Source organism: Lolium perenne, chromosome 7 (assembly GCF_019359855.2).
Source record: "Lolium perenne isolate Kyuss_39 chromosome 7, Kyuss_2.0, whole genome shotgun sequence".
In the NCBI taxonomy this organism is placed as follows: Eukaryota; Viridiplantae; Streptophyta; class Magnoliopsida; order Poales; family Poaceae; genus Lolium; species Lolium perenne.
In genome coordinates, this window is record NC_067250.2 from 93,676,048 (window position 1) to 93,687,505 (window position 11,458).

General features: G+C 46.8%; 1 protein-coding gene across 1 annotated transcript; it reads right to left on the reverse strand.

The window, feature by feature from the left end:
• Window positions 1–7,179: 7,179 nt before the first annotated feature.
• On the reverse strand, window positions 7,180–10,021 carry LOC127316625 (triacylglycerol lipase 2-like). Its single transcript, XM_051347068.2, has 9 exons — window positions 9,758–10,021; window positions 9,533–9,640; window positions 9,146–9,286; window positions 8,665–8,775; window positions 8,442–8,585; window positions 8,306–8,346; window positions 8,017–8,096; window positions 7,820–7,915; window positions 7,180–7,724 (listed from the first exon to the last, which is right to left on the reverse strand). The coding sequence occupies exons 1-9, from the start codon at window positions 9,950–9,952 to the stop codon at window positions 7,402–7,404; spliced, it is 1,239 nt and encodes a 412-aa protein (XP_051203028.1). The 5' UTR covers window positions 9,953–10,021; the 3' UTR covers window positions 7,180–7,401.
• Between the last annotated feature and the right edge of the window lie 1,437 nt (window positions 10,022–11,458).

Here is an 11,458-nt window from a genome sequence, read left to right on the forward strand (position 1 = left end):
TCGAGCTTAGCCCCACCAGCTCCGGCACGGGCCAGTGAATGCCGAAGGTGTCGCTGCCGGCCTGGAAGATGAACTTGTTGGTTGCCGGCATGCATGCCACGATGGTGGGGGACCCGAACAGGTGTGTCCGGTACATCCCCACCTTCTCACCGCCGTAAGCACGTCTCTTGGCGCCGATGAAATCGTCGGGGCGGCGCACGTGCTTGAAGTACCAGAGCAGGGACATGGTCTCGCCGAGGAACGGCAGGCCCATGTGGCCCGGCGGGAGGCGAGGGCGGATGCCATTGGCGCCCTTCCCGCTGCGATGCTTGAGGAAGAAGACGGCGCGGTACCACGCGTCGGCGGCGTGCCAGAAGGCGAGGCAGAGCAGAGGGACGGCGCCCAGGAACCATCCCCACGAGACCGCCACGGCCACCATGTCGCCGGAGCTGATAAATCCTACGTATTCTTGAGTGACTGATCAATCTTGCCTTGGAACTGGAGACAATCAATCTGGTATATATACACCTAACCATGCTAGATAAACACGTACGTCGCTAGTGAGCAGCAGTGACTGGTGTAGTGTGGATACTTGATGGTGGATTCGTTCAAGGGTCGAGGCAAGTGGAAACAAACCCTAACTATGCTAGATAAATCAGCCGTTGCCTCTAGTAATCACGTATGCATGCTTCTTGAGTCTTGTTGGCGCATATCCCTTCGCATATCGTATATGATTAGGACGTGCGAATATAGTTTATGCATTAACAAATCACAAGCGATCTTGAGTGTGATGTGACTCGATTTAGTAGTGTCTGCCATTTGGCAACACTAGCGAGCTTCATTATTCCTAGTAGCTGATGCCATTAACGATTTGCAGCTAAGTTCCAAACATGGATAGAGTGACCGATGCATGATGCTTACATAACTAAGGGTCGGCATCGTTCTCTAATGAATATGAAGCATACTTACCCTGATTTGGTGGACATGTGTGGAGGCATACCCGTTTAAAAAAACGAAAATGCTTTTTCAATGTTTTACAAATATTAAAATAATTCAGGCATTATATATTACCTTATACTTGCTCGTGCAAATTTTAAGGAAAAATGCGATCATATGTGGCCTACAAAAAAACAGAAAATGGAAATTTGTATTTGTTTGAACTGTTAAAATCCAATTATTAGTGTTATTTAGATATTTTGTCATTATCATGTACGCCACATACAATCGTATTTTTTCTTGAAAAAAATTACACGAGAAAGTATCAAGATGGTAATATGTATATATGGAATTTTATTTCAATTTTGTGCAATTTCCTAATAGCTTTTGTTTTAGTTTTAGAAAAAAAACAGGTGCACCTAAACCTATGTACGAGTATCACTTTCCGGAGTACTTGTTATAAACGACGCGTGCACATGAGACATCAAGGCCCCTGGATTAATTCTGATCGATACCCTATGCACTAGCCTGCTAGCAATAGTGTCAACTGAAATCCTATCTAAGTTTCAGTGTTTCACTGATAGTGCATTTTGCTTTTTTTCTAGTGTAAATTTTGACAGTAAAATTTAAACTAGAAAAAATAAATACATTGTAAGTGAAATCCCGGTGGGATCCCTCCTTGAGACCTGTACAACTTGTTTGGTGGGTATTAGAGGTACAAGACTTGCAATCCAACTTATGTTAAGGACGTGTTTGGTAGCCTGCAACAGTTCCTCGTATGGGCTGGAAAATGCTAGGAGGAGGTCTGGCATGGCAACGAGAGTTGGCCTAACTTCCGCAAACCATTTGGTAGGTTGTGCTGCATGGATTGCAATGTATTGACAGCCCATTTGATCATCTGGAATTTGCCTTTGCAGCTACTTGTGCTTTTGTTTGGTTGCCTCACTTTACATCCACAAGCAAGATACACTCACCACTTTTAAATTTTATGAGGATACCATGCCATATGATCAACACACACTAGGCAACACACAAGCATACGACTAACATATATATAGGCATTCGTTCAACACACATTCATATTATGAATAACGCAGAACACACATCTACTAACACTATTAGAAAAAGGTTACACATGGTGCACCACATTTTCCTATTTGTGTCGCACCATGCACGCACCACGACTAGCACACCACTTTTAATTGTTACCCTTGGCACACCTCCTAGGATGTGTTCGGTTCCAGAATGGCAAGGAATGGGACGGAACCAACTCGTGCCTAGCTTCCATCCTGCCGTTCGGTTCCAGAATTCTGAGGAATGGGACGGAACCAACTCGTCCCCCGAAAGAGCATATTCCCGGAATATGCCATCCCAATCCGTCCGGCCGAATCGGCCGGACCGCGGGGAACGAGATGGCTAATCGTCTTCTCTCCTCCCCTAATCGCGCGGAACGAGCGGCCAGCCAGGGAGGCGGCGTCGGCCAGCGCGGCGGCCAGCCAGGGAGGCGGCGACCAGCCAGCGCGGCGGCGGCCAGCCAGCGCGGCGGCGACCAGCCAGCGCGGCGGCGGCCAGCCAGCGCGGCGGCGGCGGCCAGCCTAGCATGCAGGCGACGCGGATGGAGGCCCTGCTCTCCCATCGTATTAGGCAGTATTAGGCATTATTTAGGTTAATTAAAATTTTAGATTAAATTAGGGTCTAATTAATAGAGTATTTAGACTAATTAGGTTCCTTGCCATTCCAGTGCAACCGAACACCCAGATGGAATGGGATGGGATGGGATGGAATGGAATGGAATAGAACCATTCCATTCCATTCCACTTCATCCAAAAACCGAACAGACCCCTAGTGTGCCCTGGGTAGTGCACATACCCATGGCGCACCACGTCGGTGCACCACGTGTAAGCACTCCGCGACGCACCAGTGCATGGTGCGCGCCACAGGTATAGGTGCGCCACGAGTAGCCTAACAGGTGAGCCACGGGTATCATTTCAAAATTTTGTTTTCTAATACGTTGTCCCCATGACATTTTAATATCGTATAAACAGAGATAAGAACAACAAAATCGTAGTTCATCACATTAACTAGTACCCGAAATAGCAACAAGTGTCAAAATATTAGATAGGTCTATGTCTCGAGACGGACTAGCAAGTTCATCAGCACATTACAAAAGAAGTAGTCACCTAAACTACGATGAAATACACCAGAACCACAATCACAGTGGGGGATACAAAGAGCATATGTATCCGATTTCCTCTCTTCCTCTCGCTGGTGGTTCATCCACCTAGTTTCCACATCCTCTCTGCTCTTGTACCTTCTGTAGTTGTTGCCCCGAACTCATTCACTTGCATCAAACAGTCACCCTCTTGGTTATAGACGCCTAGAACCCTACCCTTGTACATCATGTATAATTTCAAAATCTCTACACACAAGACATATAATATTAGGCAGCGAAAGAAAGAGTTCATCACATGTTCGTAATAATAAATAAATGATGGGTGCAGAAAGATGTAAAGTATCTTATAAAGACACACGGAACATATAGGGCCAACTCAAAAGCATGCCTCACATATATTTAGGTTGGACACATAAGATACCTCCACTAGTGGAAAACAGGGCTTTCGTGGGAGCCTTTTGTCGCGGGCGCGACTGCACCCGCGACAAATAGCGTGGCCACGTCGCCCCGAAACCCTTTGGAGCGGGCCGAGCCTTTTGTCGCGCCCTTTTGTCGCGGGCCGTATCACAACCCGCGACAAAAGGGGTCTGAGGTTTGGCGCCTCCTGCTGGCACCCCTTTTGTCACGGGTCGTAATACGGCCCGCGACAAAAGGGCCATGCCTATATATACCACACAGCCAGCCCCTCCCCCCACCTCCCTACATTTTTTTTCCTTGGTGGTGAAAGGTGGGGGTTCTGCTACCTCTTTTTTTCTTCATGTGCACAAGAGGTGTTTGATGAAATGTTTGTGAGGGATGTCACTTGATTTTATTTGATAAGATTTCTTCTCATTTTGATCCTAAAAGGTTAGCACCTATTTTCTCGTATACATAATTCGTACAATACTAATTTTAGCAAGGTGATTGCATCTGATACATAATTGTACTTATGATGCAGATGAGTCATCCATGGATGTACGGTAATCGATGTGCTCCCGCTTTCAGAGAGGGCGTGAATTCTTTCCTGCTTGTGGCCGAGGCCAACAAGTCGAAGCAAGGTTTTATGTGATGTCCATGTCTGAAATGTAAGAACGAGAAGGATTACTCTTGCTCAAGAGACATTAAGAGCCACCTGCTTCGGTTTGGATTTTATGTCCAGCTATAATATTTGGACCAAGCACGGAGAAGAAGGGGTTATGATGGAAGACGGCGATGAAGAAGAAGATAACGATGACCATTACCGATCTATGTTATCTGAATGCGATGATACCGCAATGGAAGACAATGAAGAAGAAGGAGGTGAAGAACATGCACCAGATGATCCTGTTGATGATGATCTTCGTCGGGCCATTTCTGATGCAAGAAGAGACTGTGGCACGGATAAGGAGAGGTTGCAGTTCGACAAGATGTTAGAGGACCACCACAAATTGTTATACCCAGGTTGTGAAGATGGGCAGATAAAGCTGGGTAGCATATTGGAATTGCTGAAATGGAAGGCAGAGGTCGGTGTGACTGACTCGGGATTTGAAAAATTGATGATAATATTAAAGAAGTTGTTTCCAAGAAATAACGAATTGCCCGTCAGTACGTATGAAGCAAAGAAGTTTGTCTGCCCTCTAGGATTAGATGTGCAGAAGATACATGCATGCATTAATGACTGTATCCTCTACCGCGGTGAGAAGTACGGGAATTTGAATAAATGCCCGATATGCGGTGCATTGAGGTATAAGATCAGAAAAGATGACACTGGTGATGTTAAGGGCGAGCCACCCAGGAAGAGTGTTCCTGCGAAGGTGATATGGTATGCTTCCATAATACCACGGTTGAAACGTTTGTTCAGAAACAAAGAGCATGCTAAGTTGTTGCGATGTCACATGGAAGAACGTAAGAAAGACGCAATGTTGAGGCACCCCGCTGATGGTCGGCAGTGGAGAAACATCGGGAGAGAGTTCCCGGATTTTGTAGGTGAGGCAAGGAACTTATGGTTTGGTCTAAGTACAGATGGCATGAATCCTTTTGGGGAGCAGAGCTGCAGTCACAGCACCTAGCCCGTGACTCTATGTATCTACAACCTTCCTCCTTGGTTGTGCATGAAGCGGAAGTTCATTATAATGCCAGTGCTTATCCAAGGCCCAAAGCAACCCGGCAATGACATTGATGTGTACCTAAGGCCATTAGTTGATGAACTTTTGGAGTTGTGGGCCAAACCAGGTGTACGTGTGTGGGATGAGCACACCGAGCAAGAATTTGACCTATGAGCGTTTCTATTCGTAACCATCAATGATTGGCCTGCTCTTAGTAACATTTCAGGACAGAAAAACAAAGGATATAATGCATGCACACACTGTTTAGATGAGACTGAAAGTAAATATTTGGGAAAAAAGCAGAAAAGTTGTGTACCCGTACAATCGTCGTTTCCTTCCGCGCAAGCATCCCTTAAGGAAAAAAGGCAAGCATTCCGCTGGCGAGGCAGACCACCGTCCGAAGCCTTTCCCCCGTAGTGGTGCTGATATATTTGACATGGTCAAGGATTTAAATGTTATCTTTGAAAAGGGTCCAGGCAGTCGACCTGTTCCGAAAGACGCTGACGGACACGCGCCCATGTGGAAGAAGAAATCTATTTTTTTGGAGCTAGAATATTGGAAAGTCCTGGAAGTCCGCTCTCCAATCGACGTGATGCACCTGACCAAGAATCTTTGTGTGAATATTCTAGGTTTTCTAGGCGTGTATGGGAAGACAAAAGATACAATAGAAGCACGGGAGGACCAGGAACGTCATAAAGGACGAAACGGCAATCATCCCAAGTAGTTTGAAGGGCCTGCCAGCTACGCTCTTACCAAACAAGAGAAGGAGATCTTTTTTGAAGCCCTATTCAGTATCAAGGTTCCATCTGGTTTCTCGTCGAATATAAAGGGAATAGTAAATATGAAGGAGAAAAAATTCCAGAACCTAAAGTCCCATGACTGCCACGTGCTTATGACACAATTGCTCCCGGTTGCATTGAGGGGACTTCTACCAGAAAATGTTCGACTAGCCATTGTGAAGATATGTGCATTCCTCAACGCAATTTCTCAGAAGGTAATGGATCCAGAAACTTTGTCAGGATTACAGGAAGATGTGGTCGAATGTCTTGTCAGCTTCGAGTTATTGTTCCCACCATCCTTCTTTAATATTATGACGCACCTCCTCGTTCACCTAGTTGAAGAGATCTGAATTCTCGGTCCTGTATTTCTACACAATATGTTCCACTTCGAGAGGTTCATGGGAGTCTTAAAGAAATATGTTCATAATCGAGCTAGGCCGGAAGGAAGTATCTCAAAGGGCTACGGAACTGAGGAGGTCATTGAGTTTTGTGTTGACTTTCTTCCTGACCTGAAGCCGATTGGTGTTCATGAATCTCGGTATGAGGGGAGACTGACTGGAAAAGGAACACTAGGAAGGAAAGCAACGGTGTGTAGGGACAAGATTTCTTTCAATCAAGCACACTACACATTTCTATACAATTCCAGCTTGGTGGCTCCGTACATCGAGAAACACAAGAATGTTTTACGATAAATAAACCCGGGCCAGCCCGAGTCCTTGATTACACGTCAACACATGAATACCTTCGGCAGTTGGTTGCAAAGACATCTCATGAGTGACCCAACTGTTGTAGAGCAGCTGTACTTGTTGGCCAGGTTACCATCTTCAAACATATGTACATTCCAAGGGTACGAGATAAATGGAAATACATTTTACACGATCGACTAAGATAAAAAGAGCACCAACCAAAGCAGTGGTGTCCGCTTCGATGCAAAAGACGAGAATGGACAGACCACAACATATTATGGATACATAGAGGAGATATGGGAACTTGACTATGGACCCACTTTTAAGGTCCCTTTGTTTCAGTGCAAATGGGTGAAGCTCAGCGGTGTACAGGTAGACGATAAGTACGGTATGACAACAGTGAATCCCAACAATCTTGCGTACATGGACGAGCCATTCGTCCTAGCCAACGAGGTGGCTCAAGTTTTCTTAGGTGTAGCTACACTTATAAGCTATTCGTCCTAGCCAACGAAGTGCAACTGAAACGAGTTTCACTTTTCTTAGGTGTAGCTACACTTATAAGCTGTATTGTACATATTAAATGTCTTTTACAAAAGAAAAAAAAACATAGAAATGCACATGTAAATATATGAGGCTCCAATACTTATCACATATTTACATCCACCTCCATGATCGTGCACACCTCTAGCTTTCATTTTCTGTTCTTCCTCGTGTGTTTGTGTTAGCTAGTTTTTTCTGTTTATTTGGGAGTAGCTTATCACTTTTTCCACGCGATTTGTGTGTTGCTAGTTGAAGCGGTTAAAGAAGGAGATGACTCCGTTGTAGACGTAGTCCTTGGCGCAGGTGCCGATGACGAAGTCGGCATGTGCAAACTGCTCCAGGTACTGCACCGTGAGCTTGTCGCGGTCGTGGCCAATGAGGTCGCCTATCAGGAGGCCGACGTCCGCGGGGTCGGCCAGCTCGTCCTGGCCACCGTAGCTGAGAAAGAGTGGGAAAGGGGATGGGATGTTGGACATGTTGTACGCCGGCGGGTCGGGCAGCCCGTACTTCTCCTCGTTCACGTTCGGCCACACGTAGTCGTACTTCGACAGCACGCCGTCCCGGAACGCTGTAAGTTGACGTGAGATCAATCGTCAGTGTTTTTACTGCACGATAAATTAGTACGAGACGCGTGAGAATTAGAACTGGGGATCGATTTCGTACTTTGGGCGAGGTGGACCATGGTCTTGGTGGATGTCGGCTGGGGCTCGTAGTTGAGGAAGACGTCCACAGCCGAATTATTCAGGCAGTAATTTTTCCCTGGCATACAACACAGACGAAAACAAGCTTAGCAGAAAGGCCTCATTGCTTGTAAGAAAATGTGGCGATTAATATCTAATTTGCACAGATATATTGATTACCTGTGAAATCTCTGAGGAGATCGTAGCAATTCGTTCCGGGTTGGCGGCACAACTCCTTGATGAGGCTCGTCACTGCAGGCCTGCAGAGAATAGAGAAGAACACCAAAACGCGTCCTGTCAACGAGCGAAGACTTCAAAGCCGGAAGACTTATTCTTCCTGTATAAATTATGTGATAAATGAGTTGTATGAATTCTGAATATTTGTAATTAAAGGTCATGTGCCTCTATTAATGCAGAGACCGGTATGATGTTCCCATTTCGAGCAAAAAAAAAAACGAGAATGACGTACGCTACTGGATCGAACTCCGCCACACCGAGAACAGAGATGGCCTGGTTGGTCAGCATTGAGCAGAAGTCAGAGCGAGTCCAGAACAAGAATTTGGTGCATCACTGATATCTTCAGCTGCTGATACATGCTTAATTACCTCTCCAACAAATGTTTTGGCGAGCAGTATGCCGAGGGGAGTGGTCATGTGGGCGAGGTAGGCGACCGGGGTCAGGAGCGCCGCCGACTTCATCTTGTCCACCAGCCTTCCCTCCGACAAGGCCGCAAGCGCCACCAGCGTCCCCTGCATAGAAGCAGAGTCGGCCATGACAACTGCTGCTAGTAATGGACGAACGAAGCTGCTAGTCTGAAGCTTTGTTTACCAATGAGTGGCCAACGAAGTGCGGCTTCTGGGCAGTGTGGGTGTAGACATAGTCAACCATTTTCGGCATGTCGTTGGTAACTAGGTCGTCCCATGACCAGTCCCAGTAGTCCTGGCGATCCATGAAGAAACTTTATTCAGAATAGAATATTTATCGGATAATTAGTTGTCAGCCGCGCTCCCGCGCCGCAGAATATTTTCTGCAATATTAGGAACCAAGAGATTTACGCAATAAATCTGCCCGTACGACGATCCTTCTAAACACCATTAGGGCCGATGCAAAGCTTTGGGTTACCGCGGGAGTGAAACATTTGAGTGTTACAATACCGGGAGAGTAGTCTGGTTTATATGCTTCTTCATTACTTTCTTCTCAAAACTCTTCTTCTTAATTAATGAGGATATGCAAATATTTTGCCTCCACCAACAGCTACAACATATCAAAACCGTTTCCCTAAGCAGGAAATCTAAACAAAAATCTATACCTGGGACGAGGGGTCGAGTGAGACGTGGCGCTTGCTCCACCTGGTGCCCCTGGTGTTGGCGATCCACACGTCGAAGCCGCGGTCGGCGAGGATGTAAGCCAGCGACTCCTCCGGCGAACTCAGAAGCCATGTCATGCCGTCCTGCATGCCATGCCATGCGATGCGTCAGTTAGTTAGCTGCTTATCCTTATCACTGATATTAATGTACGACTCTGTTTTTCCTTTGCCAGCGGCGCGCATGACGGCAGGCATCGATCATATATTTTGTGCCGCGCGTGTACACGACGGCATCCACCGGCATGGATCAGAAGGTGCGGAGCAAAGAAACAAAGTAGTAGTGCATCAATGTATGTTTGGCACCATGCCCGACCGACCGTGCGCACGTACCACGAGAACCCCATGCTGCAGAAGCACCGGCTGCCCCACGCCGGCGCCGGCGTGTCGGCCCCTGGGTATCCGTTGTAAGCTAAGAATGTATCCGTCCACCGTCGTCACCTGCATCCCAGTGAATAGGTTAATTACTTGGTCGACTGATTAAGGATATCGATGTAACTTCGATCGACTGATCGATCATGTCAAGAATAGAGTAGACGGAGACCAAGGCGGCCGAACCTCGTGCTCTTCGCAGGGGTAACCGAGAGGCTCCACGGCCAGCGCGCAGCCACCGACGCCGGCGGGAACAACGTCGCGCCGCCTCGTCGCCAGGCCACCGCCGTGGCTCGGGTGGACGCGTGCCTCGGCGAGACGCGAGCAGAGGATGATCGTCAGGACGGCCGCCACGGCGGCGTGCCACGCAGCAGAGCTCATGCTTGGCCAGTGCACTCCGAGTGAAGAGGTAGCTAGGTGGTGCTGCTGGTGGTGCGCGGTTAGTGCTGCTGAGTGCGATAGAGCTAGCAAGTATTTAAAGTGAGAGGTCGCGGCTAGAGCAGAGATTGATGCGATCGAGGTCAGTGCACTCCGAGTGATCCGGCGAGGTGAGGTGAGCTGCGTGTGAACGGATGGACCGGCCGGTGAGCATGATGAGGAATTCTTGCATGGTCTCTTGCTTTCTTCCACGTGACCACTTTTCAATAGGCTAATCTCAGCTCAGCTCAGCATAGCCGGCCCTCTGGGGATGAGCAACAGCGGCCATACTGCCTTGCTTGCACATCCACTTAATTGTGTGCGTTTTTCAAAACAAAAGAAAAAATCGTTTTTTTAGGTTACTACCACCCTTCCAGCTCATAGACCTTGCGTGTATTCTTAGGTTAACAACATTAAAATTATATCATTAAAAAGTATAACATCTAAGATTTCTAATGATATATGTTTTGTACTATATATATTGTATTATCATGGTCAAATTTATAACCTAGAGATAGCCGCAAGCCCTATGGACCAGGATAGAGGTAGTAGCACTGAGCATCCTACCCGATCAAATCCCCCCCCCCCCCCCCCCCTCCTCCTCGGACCTGCTGGTGACACGTGTCACTTTTTGTTTCAAATACCAACCTTTGCTTCTATGTACAATTTTTTTCACTTTTGTTTGTATGTAGCGGAAAAGATTCACCCATAAAATAAAATAAAAAAGACTGAGCCTCGCCAAAGATCTCGCTGAAGACCTGTAGCAAAAATAACGGTGCTATTGTAGCAAAACCGCAAAAGGTTGTAACAAAAAAATAGTCCTATATGGAAAATCCACGAAACTCGTGTAGTGCAAACCCGCAGAACAGTTGTAGCAAAAAAAATCACATGATGCAAATCCAAAAGATCTATTGTAGACAAAAATTCCTCACACTGCTCTCCTTCCTTAGTAGCTTGGGCGACCACTGCCACGTACTCCTTCCCAACGCTCACATATCACCGGTGGCCTTCCTTGGTAGCGTCGACGCACCACAGTCCCCTTCCTTGGCAACTCCGGCGACCACCTCATGTAGCACTGGCAACCAACGCTCAAAGCACCGAAGACCAACACACATAGCAGCGTTGCCTTCTCCTTGAATACCTTCGGTAGCACCATGACAAACTATGGAACCTTTTGCTACAACCGACAACAAAACCGCCATCCGCTTGCAGCAGCACCACTGCTTGCCGCAACACCGCACCTACATCTGCAACCAAAATTGAACTAGAATTGTAGACGTGTATCGCTTGATATATATAGTTACACTTGATAAACTTTGTCAAAATATATAACTATGATTATTAATTTGCCACATCGCATGTCAACGTCACGTATTCGGTGGACATGGGTCATATGAACCTTCATGAATAATAGTAAACTAAAATACGGCTTAAATCATGAGTGTGGAGAATATATGCAGCTATGTGCAT

Coding starts and splice junctions, on each gene's coding strand:
- LOC127316625 (XM_051347068.2), bottom strand. CDS start 9,952: ATGAGCTCTGCTGCGTGGCACGCCGCCGTGGCGGCCGTCCTGACGATC. Junction 9,641..9,757: donor ACCCCTGCGAAGAGCACGAG/GTTCGGCCGCCT, acceptor ACTGGGATGCAG/GTGACGACGGTGGACGGATA. Junction 8,776..9,145: donor CACTCGACCCCTCGTCCCAG/GTATAGATTTTT, acceptor ATGGATCGCCAG/GACTACTGGGACTGGTCATG.